We start from the raw sequence: 21,868 nt of genomic DNA, 5'->3' as shown, positions 1-21,868 counted from the left end.
TTGAATAGACCCTATTGCAGGCAGAAATGGTGTTTTATTGTGTAATGGGCATGGTAAGTTATGGCCAGAGTATTCTCAGCAAGTTATTTCTAAACTTTTCATAGCATTTATGAAACATGCAGGCATCACATACACTCACTATCTCCAAACATGTTTACTGAACTAGTCCTGCTCAGTACTAACTGAAAATATCTTTCTCAGACTGTAGCTATTACAGACTCTGAAATTAAAGGCTCAGTTTCTTTTTGAGACTTCTTAGGAGCAGATAATTCACAGCTGCCACCCACCTCTCAGACTGTTTGAAGTGTCCTGCTGCCAGCCTGCACTGCTCTGACTGGCTCCCCACAGCAGCACAATCTCAGGTAGCTGCAGTGAGCTCTGCACTTGCAAGGATGCTTCTGTCAACATTTTCTGATTTTTAAATGCTTGGGAGAAGTTAATGCTAGCTGTGAACCTCAGTTTTATCAATCTAGATCTATCCTTCCATTGTCCATTTGGTGCCCTTAGCATCCCTGACTGTCCTGTGATGTTGGATTTGAGGAGTCAAAGAATTACTTTTTCTTATTGATAGACAGAATTTTAACTGATATTTCCCTTACTTTCTCACAGATAATTATGAACCTTTTTGTCCTTTTTGTTACAGTCTTTTAAGAAATCCCTCTGATTAAATATTTTCACCAGTAACTTTTTGTTATTCCTAATTTTGTGCCTGATATTCATAGATAATAGAGTTTTCTGGCTCACTAGAAATGTCAGTAACTCTGATAACCAGTGAATTTTCTGGGGAACAGGATGTTTTCACTGGTTGCTGGAAGAATGATGACATTAGTTCTGCTCCAAAAGACCATGATGCCTTTTGGTTGGCAGCTTTCAGAATAACTTCTGATAGACTTCAAAATAATGAGAAAATAATGAGAAAACATTTAATTTGCTAGGAAATAACTAGAAGAACAAAGTGGAAAGAAAATCCTCTATACTGTGACCCCTGTTAGTTTAGATCTGAATATTGCAGAAAAGCAATAATGTTAAAGAATGGCAGTGACTGATAAAAAAAGGTTTTTGTATCTTCCAATTAACAACCAGATTAGCAAAGGAAAGTTTTGACTTCCTATGAAAAACAAAAACCCCCATGTATTTCCCAATCCAAAGGATGAAAAGATTGATTAAATTCTGCACTGCAGTTCTTTCCTGTTTCACCCCTTTTTATGCTTGCCCATATCATGTTAGATGAATGATGTAGTTTTATAGTCCCATTTGTATCATATTTATGTGGTCTTCACTTTTCTCTAACAATGACTAGGAGATATTTTCAGGTGTCTGGTAGATGACCTTCATTGACTTCTAATTGTCCTAATCAAGGTAATTTATTTTGCCAGATTGTTCCTCTCTAATGCAGGATGTATCTGGTATCCTTCATAAGCTTGGCTTATGAAACTGCTTCCTTTTTCAGTTTTTAGATTTTAAACTTTTTTTAAAAAATTATTGTTAATAGTCCTTTTATTTTGCATTGTCATATGTTTGCTTCTCTGCTGGAGATTTTTATCTTCTGGAAAACCAAACCATTCCTTAAAGAAATGCACAATTCTTATTATCCTGTGTGATTCTTAGTATCTTCTCCTTTACCCTTTGGTAGGTATTTCTATGGACAGAAATAGAACTGTGCTCTTTTTCCTTACCTTTCTGAATTTGAAAGTGTTGCTTAATCAGTGGATGGTCATAACTCCTTGATCCTGTGAAGAGTAGGTGCAGGGCAGTGATATGTCCCAAATCTTAAGGTTAGGCTGTGAGAAAGGAGGTGGGTGCCAAAGCTGAATTGTTATTTTAGGAAGGATGCTGAGCATTGCTGTGAATTTCCTGTTTATAAGTTAGTGAAAAAGCATGGAAGCACACTTGGAAGCCAGTGTGGCTTAATTTATTTATTAAGAGGAAGAGGAGAATGGTTGAGGATGGAATAAGTAGTGTGGAACTGCTTAAAAGAAATTAATAATGCTTGCTTTACTTTCCCCAGTTTACCCTGGAGTTTACCCACTTTATACAGATGTTTGCTTCAATGCTCTGTCTTGAAAGCAGCTTCTGATGAGAGTGCAAAGAGGTAACTTGGAGGCAAAAGCTCCTGTTCCCAGGATGGGGACAGGTCTTCTGAAAGAGTTCAACTGTTTTTCTCACATAGTATTGCAAATCTTTATTTATCTACAGTATTTCCTTCCTATGGAGCATAAAAATGTAAGGAACTGATGAGGAAATAGAAATGGTGCTGTGCTTTTTGCACAGAAGTTGAAAGCTGCACAAAGGTCCTCCTGTATGGGGAGTGTTAAATAACCACCTGCAACATTCCTGCTTTTATTATTCTTTTTATTATTTTTTTTTTCCAGTTCCATGCTGCTTTTCATTCGTGTAACTGAGATAACCTTTGAAATCCAGCTGCCTGATTGTTGGTCTGGTGATGCTGAAATGCAAATGCAATTGCAAAACCAACTGTTGTTTCATTTCCTGGCCCCTCCATTCCTAGTGTCTCCTGGTTTTCTGGAAGCAAAGTCTCTAGAACCTGCTGTTTCCTTGCCTGGCCTGTTGTGCAAGGTTCTCACCACATCAGACCTGCTCCCCTGTTCTGTCCCTTTCTGGGTGGGATGATCATTTTCTGCCTAGCATGTCCCATAGTAACTCATTCTCACTGTGCTTTGTGTGCCCATCAGTTTGTGCTGTCTAAATGCTGCACTTGTAGTGATGCTGAAAAATGGGTGTAGAGCACCTTCAGCCAAGTAAGAGTGGCATCAGTGTTTGCTGGCTAGAACTTTCCAGCCTGTGGTTTTGTACCTAGTTTTTCAGATTCTTATGTATCTTGAGCACCCTTAAAATTGGTTAGATCTTTCCAAGAAAGAGGCACTCCTTAGACATTGATCCTGCAATTCCATAGAATTCCTCTATAGTTGAAACTGAAAACATCATAACAGTAAAATGTCAGGTAAAGCAATTGAAAGTAACCAAGGAGTATTCTTTTTTTCATGTTGCTTATGTTACAGAAAAGCCCCAGAAGGCACAGAAAGTTCATTTTGACCAAAACTAAAGCAAGCCAAGTCATACATTTTCCTAAGGAAAACAATAGTGCAGCTCAGAACATTTTGGTGAAGTGCTTATTCATTAGTTCTCTTCCCCCAGTACAGCAGGAGTTTATGAACAATTGTTGTCATGATATGTTTACATTACATGTGTACGGATCTGGCAGCTTTTAACAAAGCACTTGTAACAAAGTGCTGACTAAGCAGGAGCATTATTTAAGTCTCTGTCTCTGTTTGGAGTGAGCTGGCTGGTGTCTGATTGACCAGTTCTTCAAGCATTCAGGAGCCTTAGAGCAGGGTGAGGCCATTCACTGTGCTGCGCCCACGCTGAGCAGGAATGTGGTTTTTGCTTTGCTGTAGTGTGGTGGCAGTGCTGGTGTGACAGGATTACTGATTCCTCTGCACTCTGGATCACTTTCTCAGAGATGGAGAGACACATAAAACACTATTGAAGTTTGTTTGTGTAGTGCCTTGGTGAAAAAAAAAAATAGTATGAATCGATGTGCACTTGCAGGATAATCAAATTTATACAAATACATTATTGCCCACTGAGAGACCTGCAGGGTCTTGTTTTTCTCTTTGTGGGGGATTTTGGACTCATTTTCCCCAATGCCCATGTCAACTCTAATCACAAACATGGAGCCTCAACACAAAGGAAGCAGTTTACATTAAAGACTGCTGTATTCTCAAAACTGAGGTAATGAATGTAAAGCTAGGAATGGAACTGAACAGGTGTGATCCATATACTCCATCATTAATGCATTTTTGAATGAAAACCCCTGTTGGGAACAACATAATTGTTTTAAGGTGTGTGGGTGATTTTGCAGCAACTTTAGATCTGTTCCAAGGTAGGTCTTGCACAAATCTTTTGAAATGCTGTTTGCCTCTAGGAATAAAAGGGACATGTGAGCTGTGCAATTGCTTGCCAGCCATGCAGTGAGGCAGCACCCTCCTAGACACAGACATGGGCACACCTCTTATCTCTGAGCACCCATCAACGTGGATGCAAACAGCTGACACGTAAGCCTCTGGGCTGTGTGCTGAAGAGGTGGTGCTGGAAAAGTACTCCTACTGAAAGTACTATCTCCTGTGTGCTCTAACTATTCCTTTTGCAGAGCTGGGGTAAGTGATATACCTTGCTTTAAAGTGATGTGCTTGAGGACTGTCTGATTAGGGACATGTTCAGATTCCTGAATTTTACATTCTGTGTGTGTATACATGTTTTCATTTGCAGATCAATGTTTTTTGGTTTTCTTTTGGCTTATGCTTCCATGTATTCATCTCTTTTTGCCTTCCTTTTTCCTTCTCTCCATCAGCTCAGTAGCAGCACAGGAGTTACATGTTTTGTGTAAGGCCAGTTCAGGAAGCATATTCCCTATTCCCATCCTGCATGCCAAGTCAATTTCCTTAATTTATGCAGGAGCAAATCTGTCTTAGTCTGGAATGTTTTATCACACAATAGTCCTGTGACAGCTGTGTCCCAGAGGCAGAAAAATGAACTCATTAGCATTGATGTCTGTAATGTGAAAGTACCTTGGACTAGGAAATGCAGGGAACAAGAGGAGCACTTGATTTGGAGAGAATCTCTTCTTGATAAGGCACAATCTGTGTGTGTGTGGAGGCTCCAGAGCAGCAGCCTTTCAGGCACAGCTCAAATGCTGGCAGTGGGGGTCCTGTCAGCCGTGGAAAAGGCCAGTGGAGCTTTTCCAGCACTTGTTCACAGCTCTTGTCCATCTGCATACCAGGCAAAGTGCAAAGCCAGAGCTGAATGGGATTTCAGGAGGGATTTGCAACAGGCAAAACTGTGGAGGGCTTGATGTGGAGTTTAAAACTGTGTCCATTTGTTTTTCTTTTTTTTTTTTTTTTTTTTTTTAAACCAAGAATTTGTACTCTTAGAAGCAAGACTGGGACAATTTTCTTTTGGTGATGTGGTGAATTCTAATAGTATCATTAGATTTTTCAGAATATTCCTTTTCTACCTCCTACTCTTCTGATACTTGAGGTATGGAAAAATGGAAGGAAACACTGGAAAATGTGGAAGTATAAAGCCTAATTTTAAAAAAAAGCAATATTGAAAGGAAAGAATAGGATGGGTTTTAGTAGCAGGGACACGATTTTTAAAAACTTCACAGCAGCTTTTTTATTCATTACAAAATATATTTTGTAATGAATATATTCTTATTTTTGTTATGTGGAACTGGATGTGTCTGGACACTAGGACTGCAGGTCTCGGAAGTGGAGGGTGGAGATCACTTTTTAAATATTTGTACAGGGAGGAGGACAAAGCTTGAAACTGCTATGAAAATAGCTCTTTACATGTCTCCAAGGGAAGGTTAACTGTGCAGGGTTTCACAAGAACCACTCCCTGGAGATATTTAAATAATAGATTGACATTATGGGGTGCAGTGAGAGGTGTGTGCATTTCAAAACCAAAGGAGAAAATGTCCTTCTCAAACAAATCTTTTAGAAGGCATTTTTAGAACCCTTCCTGTGAAGGATTCCTCACCCTCTGTCAGTACTTTGGAAATTGTATTTTGCACCAGCCAGAGGGAGAATTGAGGTTTCAGTGGGCCAAATGAGGTGTGTTTGTCCTGACAGACACTCCACAAATCAGACATGACACTAGGAATACCTTTAGGTTTTACTTCCCCCAGGCTTAATCTTGACTTTTCTTTTTTGGCCAGAGCTTTCATGCAGCCCTGTCCAGTGGAAGGTGCAGCTGAACTGTAACACTTCCCTGCAGCTCCATGGCACAGCTACAGTGCCCTTCCCTCCTTCCTTCCTCATGTGGTCTTGCACAGGGTGCATAAATCAACAGTGATCAGGTGCACTGTCATTGATATTTGTTATTGAAATATGTTCTGTACACCTAGAGCAACCCAACAGAAAACCAACAACACAAGGCAAATACTTCTTTGCAGGTGGCATAGCACAGTAAAAGGCATGGAGAAAGTTTGTCTTTGTGTAATGTACTGACACTAACATTTACATCTAAGTCTTTTAAAGCAACAATTAATTTAGGGATATTCAGACCGAAAGAACATGTGCTTGAATACAGGATAAAGTTACACAGCTCTTAGTCCTTTGAGAATATCTGAGGGCAAAGGAAATACCATGTGTGAGATGGAAGTTAAATCAAATACAGTATTTAGAAAAATCAATCTCTTTTTAAATTTTTTTTTTTCCTTTTCTTCTGATACATTTTCATTTCAATGAAAAGACTTTGGTAGAGCTACAAGGTAGGTGATCTGGTTTACTTTTTCTTTGCCAACTGGGGAAAGGATTTAAAAAACGAAACAAACTCCCCAAAATTATTTTTGTTGATACATGTGTGTGTGTCTAATGGATCAGGGTTCTTAATTTCTGAAAATGTTCTTATTTTAGTGTCTGGGCTGCCTGTTCAACTTGCTTACTTGAATGTGCTGCTCCTTCAGACCTGCATGGTGGATGCAGTTGGGTGCATTTGTGCAAAAAGCTCACTGATAACTCTTGCTGCAGGACCCTCCCTTTCAGCCCTCTACTCTATTGCAAAACTTTGGTTAAAACACAACAGTAGGAAGTGAATTAGCTGGCTGTGGCATAGTAGTGAGTGTGAACTCTGTCACCTAAACCCTTTCCTGCAAGCTTTTACTGGAATTGATGGCATAATGTGAAACATACATTGGCTGGGAAAGGGAGACTTCAATACTTCTCAAAAAGGAAAAAAGTGTTGTCTGCTTTCCACTGATGCTTCAGTTGGAGAATATCTGGGGTAAATCTGACCAGTGTCTGCTTTTTAGTAAGCCACTTATGGCCACATCAACTAGTCACAGTTCTGAGTTGTAACCAAGAGCAGGAGAATTCTAAAGGTGGAGCTTTAAAGATAGTTATGGTTTGAGCTCAGTGGTGCTGATTGACGCCCACATGCTGGAGACACAGTTTGTTCCACACCTCAAGCTGTGAGTTGATATTCAAGAAATGAATTGGATTTTTTTTTTTTTTTAACCACTGATGCAAACTACTGCAGTGTTTGATTTGAAATTAATAACTTCATCTAGTTCAAGCTTCAAGTAGTTCCAAAAATAGTTACAGTTGAAACAGCAGATTTTACTCTTTTAAAATTTTATTTCATCTTTTTTTTTTTTTTTCTTGTATTTTTGGCATCTTTTCCTGTCCTTCATAAGAGGCAATTTTATGCCAGTTTTCTGTTGCTTTTAGAGTGGTTATTTTAGGCTTATCTTTTCATGTTCATGGCTTTGAACACAGCACAAGGCAGTTCTCTACTGTTTGTTTTGGGGGAGGAGAGACTCAGTAGCTACTCAACAGGAAAGTGCCAGTGCACTTACATCAGCTTTTCTAGTACACATGAAATTTGCCAGTGATTTTTGTTACACACTTTAGTGTACATAGATCAGACTATTGAGAATATGGTTATTCTTAAGGCACAAAAAAGAGAGAAATTTCCTAAATGTGTATGAGCCATAGAAAAAATGTTTGTGTTTGTTTAATGTCAATTCAGAATCAAGGTTTACCTTGAATGGCTAACAAGCATCACAATAAAAACTGAAGATTCTTCCTCAAAACAAAAAAACTCAACAACAAGAAAAAGTGTATTCAAGACTGAAAAATAACTGTTACTAGAAAATTACTGTAAATTTTGTCTAAGTATAGTGGACAGTCCAGGAAAAGAAATCAGGTTTTTTCATATGTTACTAATGCCACAGTGAGTATGAGACCAGAATTGCATTGCTAGTACAATTAAGTAGCTACTGCCAACTTCCATGAAGATTAAAAACAGTTCTGCAGTTTGTTCCAGATACCTTGAATAGTTTCACCTTGATTTTTTTCAGTCTTGCCTGAAGAAGTTAAAATTCTGTTGCCTTCCCTTTCTAGTAAGAGGAGTAATAAAACGAAAAATGCCCTTTTTCAATCACAGCTGATTGAATTTGATATTGGTAATTTGTGTAATTGAGAGTTTAAAGTGAAGTCTGTGTAAAGTAACACAGAACTGGCTCCACCACTTGCTGCTTTGTAGTTCAGGGAGTGATTTATATTTTAAACACTTGTCAGAAGAAGTCCTGGCAGAGCTCTGGACTAACTATTTTTTTTTGCTTTGCTTTTGAAGGTGCTGCCTGAATTCTCACTATGTCTGATGGGGACTACGATTACCTCATAAAATTCCTAGCACTTGGTGATTCTGGAGTAGGAAAGACCAGCCTTCTTTACCAATATACAGATGGCAAATTTAATTCCAAATTCATCACAACAGTGGGCATTGACTTTCGGGAAAAGAGAGTGGTGAGTTTCTATGAAGAATGTACTTGAAATGGTGTCTGTCTGGGTGAAGGTCTGCAATCAGTTTCATTGTGGCCTTCATTTTGTGACAGGAAAGGCCTCATCTGATCTGACTATTTTTTGTCATTGCTGTGTGCAGACTCATTTCCCCAAAAGTGAAAGATCTGATTGTAAGAAACCACTTCTTTTTGCTCAGCAGGTGTTGATGACTGTGTTTACTCTGTGACTTGTGCACACAGTACCTGGAGTACCACTTTTACTGTTGAACTCCTTTCACAAGGAAGGACTGAACTGTAGTAAAATGTTTTTGCTGGCTATGAACTGAAATGGCTACTAAACAAACATGCAGTTTTTAAAACATGTGGATGAAATAGTACATGCAGCTGATCTGGCTTCCTTAGCAGTCAGCACTATCAGAGAAGAACTACAAAATATATATATGCTTTTTTTAACCCCTTAATTGTTCTGATATGAAGCTGAGCACTAGAGTATCATAAGCAATTGGATGATTACTGCTCTGAGAAATTGAATTGGCACAAGCTTTTTGTTGTTATGTACAGGTATTAAATGTCTTTTACTGTAGCCTGGTGATTTCCTGTGTCCAGAAATCTGGATGGTGTCATAGGCATTGTGCAGAATGGTTTTTTGGGGCATGACATGCACCACAGTAGTTCAAGGACTAGATATCTTAGATAAATGCCAAACTGGTCTCTTGAATGTCATTGTTCTTTTTGTGGGATTGTAAACATGGTGGTTTACTTGATAATTCAGGATAAGGCTTAGGCTTCAGAGCCTGAATCTTATAATACATAAACTTGTGGAATTTGTGAATGTGACAAGATATGTTTGTAGCTTTTGTAATCTTAGATACTATGACATTTGAAGGTAAAGAAGATGGCCTAACTTGAAGCATTCTAAACAAGAAATGAATCTATTTTCATCTGATCATTCCAAGACTAATAGATGCCCTTATTTATTTTTTCATGCTGAGCAAACTCTTCAGCTTTTATTTTTATCATCCAATTTCTGCTTTATAAGCTTTGATCTGATAAGATCTACCCTCAGCAATTTTTCAGCAGCATTTTGGCAGCTGAGTATGGATGTCATTATCTCTGAATGTATTCTGTTTGCTAATGAGGTTCTGCTGCTACTACAAATACATGGCCAGATTGCATTGTTACCTTCTTGTTTTTTATTTTGAACATGATGTAAGGTAGTAAAAAAAATCCAGAAAATCAAGATGCTGAAATTAATCTTGTCTCTAAATATCTTGGCTCAAAATATCTGTCTGGAGTCCATGGTCTATTGGGTACTGGTTTTGCAGTTTCACTTTTACCCTTATTTCTAAGTATTTATTTGGATGCAATATTAAAATGCAAACTACTTTTGTCTTACAAAGAAGAGGATTGAGTAGTGGGGATCTGTGTATTAGCAGTGCTATTTTTGCTGCATTTAATGTCTTTAAATGTTAGTTCTTTTGTGTTCTGTAGCAGCTGTCTTGCAAATTTACCTTTTCCAGGTGTATAGACCCAATGGGCCAGATGGTGTTGGTGGCAGAGGACAGAGGATCCATCTTCAGCTCTGGGACACTGCAGGGCAGGAAAGGTATGGCTCAAGATGGCAACAGGAGCTTATTTTAGCAGTGGAAAGCTTCTTATGAGTACCCATTAAATTCTAAGTGTAATTTACAACTGTAAAACACAAAACCTGCAATTATTGCTTTTTAGTCCTTTTCTTTTTTTTTATTTTTTTTTTTAGCCAGTGCATTTAGATACTTTTAAAACTTGTATTTTTAAACTTCTCTTAAGTTTTTGTAAATATGTTGAGGTCTTGGGAAAGTCAGACAGGCAAAAGCATCTCAAAGGATTCTTCTGTGTTTGCCTGTCAAAAGTCTAGCATTCTTGTGGTTGTCAGTCTTAAATTCAAGGACTGATATGTATAGAGAATAAATTTTTGTTCAAAGTTGGAATTTCATTATTGTTTTAAGTTTTGAATCTTGGTCAAGACATGCTTTATAGCAGAAGACTTTAAAGCTCTCAAACTCAAGTCTCCTTGGAGCCTCAGGCCTTGATTAAGCCACAATAATGTTAGCAATTTTTCTTACACAGTCCCTGCCTCAGCAAAACAACTATGAATATTTCCTTCTGGTTCATTCAGTCATAAGTTACCTCAGTTCTTCTATGACTGTAAGCAATTATGTTTTCAAAGTAACTTGTCAGATGAGCAAATTAATTTCACTTTGCTTGTCTAGGTTTCGTAGCTTGACTACAGCTTTCTTCAGAGATGCCATGGGGTTTCTTCTACTCTTTGATCTGACAAATGAGCAAAGCTTTCTGAATGTCAGGAACTGGATAAGTATGGCTTTTTTTCTTTTTTTTTTTTCATCTTTGCATGGGTGGAATGGGAGTGGGGGTTATGTTTGTAAATACAGAGTCTCACTGAGAATTTGAACTTAAAATACTGGTTTTTATGGCTTTCTCAGTAAAAGAATGTAAGTGTTGTATTCATAATTGTAATAGCTGCTAGTGATGGCATCCAGGGCTCACCTGAAATTCAGCTTTGCCTACTGAACTTCAATTTTAACCTATATAAAACAAAGCTGAGACAACATCCTATCCCTGGCTTTGGTGCTTTCAGTAATTTAAGTGTGTGGGAAGCTTATCCAAAAATATTTTGACTCACCTGAAGCTTTGTCAGCAAAACTTAATGGAAGGCAAATGTTACTTGGCTGGTATATCTAGGCAAAGGAGTTCCCAAACTGCATCATCCATCTGGAGAGGGAAGCAGATCCTTTCCTGGCAGCTCACTGTAGATACTTAGTGAGTGTAACTCCTTAAGCTGCAAATGCACAAGTTTCTGTGCTGACTTTGCCAGGCTTGTGTTTGCCTGGGCTTTTCACTGTAGGTGATAGCAGAAGCCCACCTGTTCTCAGTGCAAATGGAGAAGTGCTGTGAGCCAGGAGAGAACAAGCCTGCTTTGTGGTGGTGTTCCTAGGGAGCTGTGCATGGCAGTGACTTGTGTCTCCTCTTCATGTTGGTGCTGCCAGGTCAGCTACAAATGCATGCATATTGTGAAAACCCAGACATTGTGTTATGTGGAAACAAGAGTGACCTGGAGGACCAAAGGATGGTGAAGGAAGAAGAGGCTAAGGAACTTGCAGAAAAATATGGGTAAGTAACTTTTTTATAATATTGCTGTTTTTAGAGCAGAATGAGATATTTTCTGTAATGTTTTTTTTCCTATATACTGAAAGGTTATTGTGAGAATAAGCATTTTAGAATGCTTAACTGGCTGATATATCTTTTTTTCTATCTGAGATAAATATTTTCTGCATTGCTTAAAAATAAGTTCTTAGTATTGCAATAATCTTGTACTGGAGATTGCCTAATCTTCTTTGCTCTGCAGTAAAAAGTGTAAATTTTCACAAACATTCTGAAAAAATGAGAGAATTTAGCTAGACAGGGTAGCCTTGCCCTTCCCCTTCCTGGCAGGCACAGGTCATGTGCCTCTGAAGGAAGTATGTGAAATCTTTGGTTCCTATCAGATATTAATTTGTACTTTTACACTCCCTTAACTCTTTCATGGGGTTCATTTTTGGATTTGTAAAGTTATATTTTTTGTCTCCTGCAGAATACCATATTTTGAAACCAGTGCAGCAAATGGGAATAATGTAAGCAAAGCCATTGAAACTCTGCTTGACCTCATTATGAAGCGCATGGAACGATGTGTGGATAAATCCTGGATCCCTGAAGGGGTGGTGCGCTCCAATGGGCACAGCTCTACAGAACAACTGAACGAGGAGCAAGAGAAAGGCAGATGTGGCTGTTAGCCCAGCTACAGTTAACTTCAATGTGTATGATACAGTACAGTTGCAGCTTACCTGTTTAACTTCGGGACAAATCGCTTTGTGTAGTTATTTAATGAGCTATATTAATTCTTGGCACAGATTTTTATTTGCTTTCTCTCAAACAACATTGATCTTCACTTGTAAGATATGCAGTTTATTAGTTTTGGGACAGAGGTTTAAATTGGTTTAGCACTGGATGTTCCTCTAATTCTCTACTTGGGGGGGAAAGGAGAGGAAAGGAATTTTTATTACCAAATTCAGAAACAGCCAGAAAGGGTAGGCTTCTAAGTTGAAGGGTTTGCAGTTGCCCTTGGCAGTCTCCATTAGCTACACAGAGCAGGCATTTAGATCAGATACTGTGACGGCTCCTGGTGTCTCCTAACAGCAAGATAACCAACTTGCTTCTTGGTTTTAAACAGAAACAGTTAATAATTCCACAACTAATAACAATCTTAAAGAGCACATCCTGTGTTTTCCACAAAAGCCTGAGAGTAGTTTTTCCTTGCTCTCCTAATCCATCAGTTTTCAGTGATGAAAACCAAAGGCAAGCTCTTCAGTACAGAATGAAAAGCTCCAGAGAAGCACAGGGGTGTGCACACAGCACTTGGGGCATGTCATGTAATTGAACATGTAAACTACAACTGTACTATATGAAATATATCCAAGGCAGCCTATGAGACCTCCTGACATCATTTGAATTTCTAGAACCTGCATGTACGTAAATTTATATGTAAATGGCATAACTGTGCATCTGTTATGTTTCTTTCATATTGCTACTCATGTTTTAACAAGAATGTAGGGCAACCTAGATGTCAGGAAGATTTCATCAGAGTTGGTGCTTTGCACTGAATTTGTTTTACCAAACACAGATTGAGAATGTTTCTTCAAATTTGGATTGAGAAATGAATGATCATTGTCTTCTGGTGAGATGCAGCTAAGATACTAGTGCTGTGAATTTATAATACTCATTTTATTCTGCCAACCTTTGTGTCCTGAACATCTTGGTTATCATATAGTCATTTATGGCTTGTGCATTCCCTTTAGATTGTATTTGTAAAAGAATAGAGTTACTTTTCTCTCCCCCCTCTATGGATCATATAAATGTAATTTTTTGTTTCAATGGATCATGTTACTCTAACCATTTTTATTTATTCATATGACTTAGGAAATAATCAGTATTTTTGGGCTTTTGCCCAGACTGATTTATAAGATGTGCCTACCAAACTGTTTTCTACCCTGGCAGAGGTTGTATAATTGTAAGGTATTGCCAATTAAAGTCAAAACATGCCAAATTGAGTCTTGTTACAGACCTTCCACAGCAACTTGTTTACAGAACTCCAAAGCTATTGCTTCTTTAGAAATTATGTATTTATTTATTTAAATATTCTAACTACTGCAATTTCAGGCAAGTATTGATACCAGTTATGAACATGAATTGCAGCATAACAAAATTTTTGAAGGAAGGACCAAAAATGTTTCTAGAATAGGATCTAAGGAAAAAAAAAATATTTGATGTAGCTTCCGGTTATATTAATTAATACAAGAGTAAGTGTTAAAACTTGGTTCTTAAAATATTTTACACAGTAATGCATTGTTCTTTAACAAACACAACGTGTAAATATTAGATTTTTATCACAGCCTACACAGAATATTTTAAAAGTGCAATATAATTAGACTGCTCTGGGGCTAGGACAGAGATAAAAGAAATTTATATGAGTATAGGGTTTTGGTTTTTTCTACTCCACTTCTAAAATTGCTTGTAGACCGGAGTTACTGTAGTTTAATTCAGAGTGCCTTTTGAAGTTACCATCATGTTTCTGACCAGTAGAGTAAGAAACTCTAGTATAAGACACAATACATTTCAATGTACTTCAGTGTCTGAATTTATTTTAATGTAACTCTTTGCTTTTCAGAGGGTTGCAGTGGAACTTTGTCATGCATTAACTTAAAATGGGAGTTTTTGTGCTTATAGCTCCATCCAGTTCCTCAAAACTTTAAGGATTATTGCAACCAACTATTGAGCTAAGTGACTACTGAAATAGTGTAAAGATATTTTCTTTTGAATACTTATGTTTAAATTGGATATTAAATATTAAATACTGAAACTGTCATATTGGTGTCATGCCTATTATTTGTAACTATTTGCAAAGAGGATCTACATAAAATTGCTTTGATGTCAGCCTTTGAAATGTGGCATAGGATTTATCTGTTTGAATTATTTGTTCCCTTTTAAATTTTCATGAGAAATCATAGTAAATGTTTCTTGACAGTAAATTACACTATTCTTACTAGACTAATACTAGTTTTAAGAAACAAAGAAATAAGAATTCTTATGTGACACAAAACTATTATTTCAAAAAAAGTTGTTTCCATTCAGTGCCAGATGGAGACAGATTCAGTTACAGATTGATCTGTTATTGAACAAAGTTTTGGCAAGTGTTTCCATTAAGATGGATTGTCACAGGATTTCTTATCATAATATAAAATAGTTAGAAATTCCTGATATGAACTTTGCCAGCACTGTTGAACTGAATTGTAACATTTCCTGTTATCTTGGTTCAGTGTCAGTCTGTGTCCTGCACTGTCCCTGTGTGATGTGAGGATTCTTTGTTCAGAAGTGTCCAAGGTCTGTGGTTGAGTTACTTCTTGGTGACCCTCTCTTGCACTGACCAAACCAGTCAGACAGGGCCTGGTGAGTGCTGGGTGATGCCAGGAGGAGCCCAAACCCAGGGAAGACAATGGAGACATCAGTTCTGTGCTCATAAGACATTCACAATGCTGCTCATCTGAGCGTGTTGCTCAGAGCAAGGGGAATCCAACAATATATTTTGTCAACTTTATTGCTTCTACAAAGGTAAGGAGCCTGATTTTTCAGTTACTGCTTCCATCAGGAGCACTGTCTATTACCAGGTAGGTTATAATGTACTGGAGGACATTGCTGCTATTCACAGGTTCCTTGACAGGCAAGAGGGTGAGATGAACTCATTAAGTTTAAAAAGGGCAAGTGTCACTGGCTATTCCTCTTGGGCTGCAATAACCCAATGCAGTAGTGCTAGCTGAAAAAGCATTTTTCAGATAAAGGGGATGAGCATCCTGTTCCAAAGCAGGCTGGTGAAAATGCAGAGTGTGCTGCTGTGGCAGAGAAAGCCAGCTGTATCCAGGGCTGCACTGGTAAAAGGAAAGCAGCTGGTTGGGAAAGTCAGATTTCCTTATCTTCAGTAATTATAAGTTCTGGAGTTCTGTTTTGAAGCCCTCAGTAAGAGAAAGACATTGAGACACGAGTGAGTCCAGCAGATGCCACCGAGATCAGAAGGCTGGAGCACAAGGGGTAGGAAGAGACAGAACAAAGTTTGCTCAGCTTTAAGCTAAGGGAGATCTTTCTGCTGTCCTGTTATGGGTTGATCTTTATTGTAAATGGAGAGGCAGGAATTGTGTGGCTAAATACTCATGTGGTGAGGAGGATTTCAGGCTCAGAGCTGGGACTGCAGCCTACAATTGAAGAATAGAGATAAGACCTCCGGTTCCAAACAATTTGGAAGGTACAGGCCTGGGATTTAGGTCCTTTCCCAATAAACAGAGCTCCAGGAGAGGGAACAGAAGGACTAATACGTATGCAGAGCCATTGGTTTTAGACAGGACTTCAAATTTTGCTTAGATTTTGGATTTTACAGGTATGAAAACAGCACAGAATGTGTTGCCTGAATTTTACAGTAAATCAACTTGCAGACATAAAAATCTATGTCTAACTCCGTTTCTTTTCCTGGGTTACTCTGTCTATCCTGTTAGTATCGATTCGTTAGTTTTTCTCCCCTGGAACACAATATTTTCTCTATAAAGAGAAACCCGGGCCCGGTGAGGGCGGGCGCGGCGGGGCCGCCAGGGGGCGCTGCAGGAGCCGGGCCCGTCCCGCGCCGCCGCTTCCGGTCAGCTGGGCCGCGCTTCCGCCCGCGCTTCCGCCCGCGCCGCCGCCGCCGCCGCCATGCGCATCGAGAAGTGCTACTTCTGCTCGGGGCCCATCTACCCGGGACACGGCGTCATGTTCGTGCGCAACGACTGCAAGGTACCGCCCGGCCCGTGCCGGCGGCCCCAGAGCGCTCGGTGTCCCCGGCCGCGCCTCACCGGGGCGCTCGCGGCCGCGCCGGGCCCTGCCAGGTTCTCAGAGCCCGGCCGTGAGGGTGGCGGGAGCCCGGGCTGGGCGCAGCTGGTCAGAGCAATTCCGAGCGTGTGGGGCCGATCCCTGTGCGGGCCGTGTGCTTAAAGAGCCGGAGTCAATATCCCCGGTGTGCCTGGGTCCGCTCCAGCTCTGACTGTTCTGTGGATCTGCGAAATTCATGTCTTATGATGGTGAAACCTAAGAACCTGGAGCGATGCAGTCATTTGACGGCTGCTGTCGGCAACAGTGGGGGCTGAATTATTTGTTTTCAGTTCTTAATAAGAAATGCACTTGGCAGAGCAGCACAGAATCGTCACCCTTCAGTGTCAGCCTTTGGCAGCAGGCGGCTGTTCGGCCCTGGGCACCGCGGCCGAGGCGACAGAATCTGTGAAAAGGCCAAAGGCAACGGCAGGGGGGCCTGGGTTGGGGTGAAAAAACGTAGTACAGGAGTGTAAAAGAATAAAAAGCTATTCGAAGATTATTCCCTTAATTAAAAGTTTCCCATTTGCTATTAATTTATTTTTTAATTGACTATTAGATGGGAAGGAGGATATGGCTGTAGGAAAATAGGGTTTTCAAAACCTCATGAATAACACGAGTCTGGTATTCTGTAGAATATGTAGAAAAACAGGGAATAGAGAAAAAGGCCAATTAAAACATTTTATCATATGTTTTAACAGCTTCCAGTAAATTCAGTCCAGGACTTAACTAATGTGCTTAGGACTCCTGCAGGGTAATCTTTAGGGCTTAAGGCTGCATCCCTGAAAACACATTTTTGTGTGTGTGCTGCATTCAGTATGAGAGGTGTGAGGATTTTTTTGTTGTTCTTGGATGGTACTGTATCTAAAGGTACTGGCAGCTGTAGAAAATTGTTTATTTATGCTACAGGTTTGGTTTTATGGTGAATTTTGTAGATGACAATTCTCAACACTCAGGTGTATTTTATGTATAATCAGCTTATTTCTAAGTACTTGTGCTTAACCCTGGCAGCTGTGAAAATTGCTTTATAATGAAAAGACAACATTAGTGCTTGAAATTATTTTTGATAATAGCTGTATTTTCTATAAAAATAGCAGCATTTGGAAGCTGAATATAACTTCTATTATATTGTATCAGTATTGTTAGAGTAACCTCAGTGTTTGATATCACACTTGCAGTGGGGCACAAATAACATGATTTGACTAAGATTTTTTTCTTCTTTATCACCCCCCCTTCTTTAAGATATTTAGATTCTGCAAATCAAAATGCCACAGAAACTTCAAAAAGAAGCGAAATCCCCGAAAGATGAGATGGACCAAAGCATTCCGTAAAGCAGCTGGCAAAGAGCTGACAGTGGTGAGAAGCTGAACTGGTTCACACTCCACATTAGCAGCCTAAAACAGCCCTTCCCATGGCACACAGGCTGGGCTGGGTGGCTTAGAGCACTGACATTTAATGAAATTAACTGGGGAGAAGAAAGATTGTGGAAGAGAATGGGAGAGATTCTTGAGAGTGGGCTGTTCATTCAGCTTGATTGAAACCTGGACCTTCCCCCTTCAGGATGGAAGCCAGTGTGTCAGGTGTCTGCTGGTAACACGTGGGGGCTCCCAAGTCCAAGGCATTTTTTCCTACCAATAAATTCTCCTCTCTCTGTAAATAAACAATTGGTAGTTGTATTTCTGCACAAATAATCTGAGTTACCAGGTACCTCAGGCAGTCTCTCTATGTAGACCCCTAAAATATTTACCTATGAAGTCTCTTTAAAGCTTACAATGGGTAGGAAAAGGCTTTGCATAGATAGGAATGTTTGAAAAACAGCATGCAATTTCAAAACAAAGTTGCTTCAATGGTAAAAGCATTAAATATTCACATTTGGTGGGACAGTCCTTAAAAAATTTAAGAATTACTGTGACTTAATTACCTGTTTTTTTGCAGAATATTAAAAATTTAGTAAGCATTTTGACAGTAATTTCCTGCCTTCTGTGGATCTTTCAAGGGAAAGAATGTGGGTTTATTTTTTAATGTGGCTCTGAAAATCATGATTAATTAGCATCTTCAGTAATTGTGTTTCTTGCTTTTGAGTTGTTTCTAGCTATGTTGAATTACCATTTGAAAATAGCTGAATTTAAAATGACTTTATACATATCTAAATAGGTGACAGTACGTTCCAATTTTGAGATACATAATGTATTTTAAGAATAAAGCCAATATATGAACTTAGTACTGTGTAACTCAGCTTTACCTCAACAATAAACAACCTTTGGGCAGGGAGAAGTCCTAACATAGAACTGACATAAAGCTAAGTGTCCATGGCAAATAAAAGATCAGGAAACTGCATTTTCATCTTCAGCTCATGGGGATGAGAGGACATGATTGGGGAATGGCAGCTGTCCCAAATGCCAGAGTTATTGATTGAAATATTTCACAGTTTCATATTAGATTGTTTCAGTGTTCTTAAAATGAAATAGTGGTTGGAGTAGAACTTATTTGTCCTGCAATGAATTATTTCTAAACTACAGGTTTTCAATTTTGCCTTCCACCTGTCTAATCTGCTCTGTATTTCCTATTCCACATGGGGTGTTCTCTGTTCCTTTTGTCTTGCTAAATAGAAAATAGCTGAGGGAGATGTTGTGGTAAATAGTTCTCCTCAGACAAATCTCTGTGACTTTTGACACTCTGAGGTCAAACACTCGACTCGATTCCCTTCTCATATTTATCTCTAATGTTTGATCAAATCTAGGAATTGAGCTTCTGAAAGGGGGGGGAATCCCATAAAATATTCAGTTGTATGAGTGACTGCTACAGTAAGAATGCATTGATTTAAAAAAGCTTCTGCATATAGTCTATATTTCCTTTTTCTTGATACAGGATAATTCACTTGAATTTGAAAAACGTAGGAACGAACCAGTGAAATACCAGAGAGAGTTGTGGAACAAGACTGGTGAGTCATTATAGGAAAAAACCAAAAGATTAATTTTTTTACTTATCATAAATGTGTTTTCAAAAGACTTCTTAAAGTATTGACAGCTTGTAGTGATTTTGTTTGAAATTACTGAAATGATGATCAAATTCTTGATGTGTGGAGGAGGTTTGAGTTATAAACAGGTGTGAAGTTTCACTTGATGATTTTTTTTCAGAAACTGGTTTGAAAATGAGGACTAGAAGTCCTTTGTTTTGAATTATCAACTTCAAAACCCCTTAGTGGTTTTCCAACTTTATAAGTTCACAGTGTAAGCCTTTTACACTGATGCAGTTGTTTCTGTGTTTTTGCTTATTCCCCTTCAGTTTGTTTTATAGAACCAATTGCCATAGAACAGGAGAACTGCTTATATTCATGTGAATAAATGCCACAGAGGAGTAGGTGGTAACTTCAATATTTTTCAAATGGAGTCTTTTGCAGTGATGGTTAACTATACAAATTATATGTAGGCACAAAAGTGGAAGCATAATAAGTTGTAAAATACAAGTAATCAGAGCTGCTACACAGAACATTCCCTTATCCTGCTCTTTGGAGAAGAAATAGTTTCTTCTATATAAGAGTTGCCTCTGGTATTTAGACATTATGGGAGTACTGGTAAGAGCTGCTTTGCAAAAATAGCTTGGGTTGCAGGGATTTAAGCACATTTAAAACAATTTCTGCTTTATTTCAGTGGATGCTATGAAGAGAGTGGAGGAAATAAAGCAAAAACGCCAAGCCAGGTTTATTATGAACAGGTGAGAATTATTTGTGTGATGGGAACCCCTTGCATGTATGTGTTAGACAACCTGTGCAGAAATGGGATGATCCAGTTTTAAAGAGTAATTTGCTTTGTATAAAAAACAAGTACTACATTACAACTATTACCCTTGAGTGTCCAAAAGCTACATTTTCTTGGACAGCCAGTAACACAGGGTAGAGCCCACCCAGTGTATTTTACTCCATCCCTTGGATGACTGTGTATATGCAGTCTTAAATTTAAACAAAATTCTGTTAGGAGTTGTTACAGTGCTGCATTTTTTGTGGTTTTGTATCCAGTATTTTCTTGAATTGGTTTTCAAATACTTTTTACCTTTATTTGCTCATAATCACAGTTATTTCCAGCCTGTACGTACCTTTAGCTAGAGATACCATGCATTAAAATGAAAGCATACATCTCCTCTTTGAAGGTAATTAAATCTCATTTTCCCCTTTCCCAGATTGAAGAAGAGCAAAGAGTTGCAGAAGGCAGAAGACATCAAAGAAGTCAAACAGAATATTCACCTTCTTCGTGCTCCCCATGCAGGTAAGAGCTTGATTTACTGGTTTGCCTACACAATTGTAGGATGAATTACTCATTCTATCAGTCAGATCAATAATCCTGTACATTTTTTCTTTCAATTAATTTGTCTGTTGAATATAGAGATAGTTCTTGCCACTGAATATAAGCAGTGTCTTTGTTCTGAGTCAAATACACCTTTTTTATTTATCTAGGTCTGCAGTCATCCTTTCTCTTCCTTATTTTAAGTGTTTTAAATTGTGCTCAATACCTGGTGCTCCATGAACTGCATGCTTGTTATCCAATACATTTAAGTCTTCCCTTTGAACTGGTTAGTTGAACTCAACAGACTCTACCACTGAATAATACAAAAATACAGTAGTTCAACTTTGCTGCTTGAATTTGTCAGTCAGTTGTGTAGAACTTACATGAAGACACTGTTCCTTCAGTAAAGTAAACATTTAAATAAATTATTTACTTTTTAAAATACACTTAATTAGCAGTAAATACCTTTGAGCTTGATGGATTTGTTTGTAAATAACTCTTCAAGCAATATATTTAGGCTGTTTCACCTGGAATAGATGCATATATGTTCAATGAAAAACAATTATTTGGGTTTGGAGAAACATGTTGAATTTTACTTGTTTTTTGAAGGTACACCAAAACAGCTGGAGGACAAAATGGTGCAGAAGCTACAAGAGGATGTGCCTATGGAAGAAGATTCTTAAAGTGCTTTTATTTGCTATTTATCTCTCTTCAGCAGTTAACAGTTCCTTACTCCCTCACCTGACAACATTCAAAAATGTGCTTACAGTTGAAGAAAAGTACATTTTAATAAAAAGTGGCCATTTACAACTTAAATTATTTTTTAAATGAAAAATAAGAGGATGGATTCTAGTTTGGACAATACTTAAAATTCTGCAGTTTGAGAAAACCTTGTCAGCAGGATGGAGAATGAGGCATTATTGTTTGAGATACCATGTCCTCCTTGGAAAGTTGCACCTTTTCTGGATAACTTCTCCATGTTCATGCAAATAATTAAAAAATATGCCGACCCTGAGCTTCTCTTACTTTGTTGTTCTTTCATAGTGGTAAAAGCAGATAAAAATCTATTCTAGTTATTACAATAAGGGGCAGGGTGTAATAATTTTCATCAGTTCAATGTGGTCCAGATTTATTTTCATTCTTGTCCTGGGGAAGATTTTTCAATTTGAAGAATATAGAGTTTGTTTTGTCTCATTTTTAAGAGCTGCAGCTGAAAAAGGTGGGGCTGGTGATCATTCTGCACATCTCTGCATAACCCACTGCATGCAGAGACCATCCT

The 21,868-nt window shown here is 38.5% G+C and overlaps 2 protein-coding genes across 4 annotated transcripts in view; both read left to right on the top strand.

Annotated features, from left to right (window-relative positions):
- RAB27A (RAB27A, member RAS oncogene family) overlaps nt 1-14,288 on the top strand; it is a 28,599-nt gene extending 14,311 nt beyond the window's left edge. For 2 of the 3 annotated variants that reach the window (XM_079317710.1, XM_079317709.1), the window contains 5 exons: nt 8,161-8,333; nt 9,850-9,935; nt 10,582-10,685; nt 11,377-11,500; nt 11,961-14,288. In XM_079317710.1, coding sequence (XP_079173836.1) covers nt 8,181-8,333; nt 9,850-9,935; nt 10,582-10,685; nt 11,377-11,500; nt 11,961-12,159 — 666 coding nt within the window. In that variant the 5' untranslated portion in view covers nt 8,161-8,180 and the 3' untranslated portion in view covers nt 12,160-14,288. Of the gene's footprint in view, nt 1-3,951; nt 4,179-8,160; nt 8,334-9,849; nt 9,936-10,581; nt 10,686-11,376; nt 11,501-11,960 lie in introns of those variants that run through there. The other variant, XM_079317711.1, reaches the window with a different exon arrangement.
- Nucleotides 14,289-16,097: 1,809 nt separating this feature from the next.
- RSL24D1 (ribosomal L24 domain containing 1) lies at nt 16,098-21,604 on the top strand. The gene is made up of 6 exons (XM_079318337.1): nt 16,098-16,237; nt 17,552-17,665; nt 19,178-19,250; nt 19,960-20,023; nt 20,486-20,571; nt 21,199-21,604. The coding sequence occupies exons 1-6, from the start codon at nt 16,157-16,159 to the stop codon at nt 21,270-21,272; spliced, it is 492 nt and encodes a 163-aa protein (XP_079174463.1). The 5' UTR covers nt 16,098-16,156; the 3' UTR covers nt 21,273-21,604.
- The last annotated feature ends 264 nt before the right edge of the window (nt 21,605-21,868 follow it).

Source organism: Erithacus rubecula (assembly GCF_903797595.1).
Source record: "Erithacus rubecula genome assembly, chromosome: 14".
In the NCBI taxonomy this organism is placed as follows: Eukaryota; Metazoa; Chordata; class Aves; order Passeriformes; family Muscicapidae; genus Erithacus; species Erithacus rubecula.
Note: the sequence above shows the minus strand (reverse complement) of the source record. Positions and strands in the feature narration are given on the sequence as shown.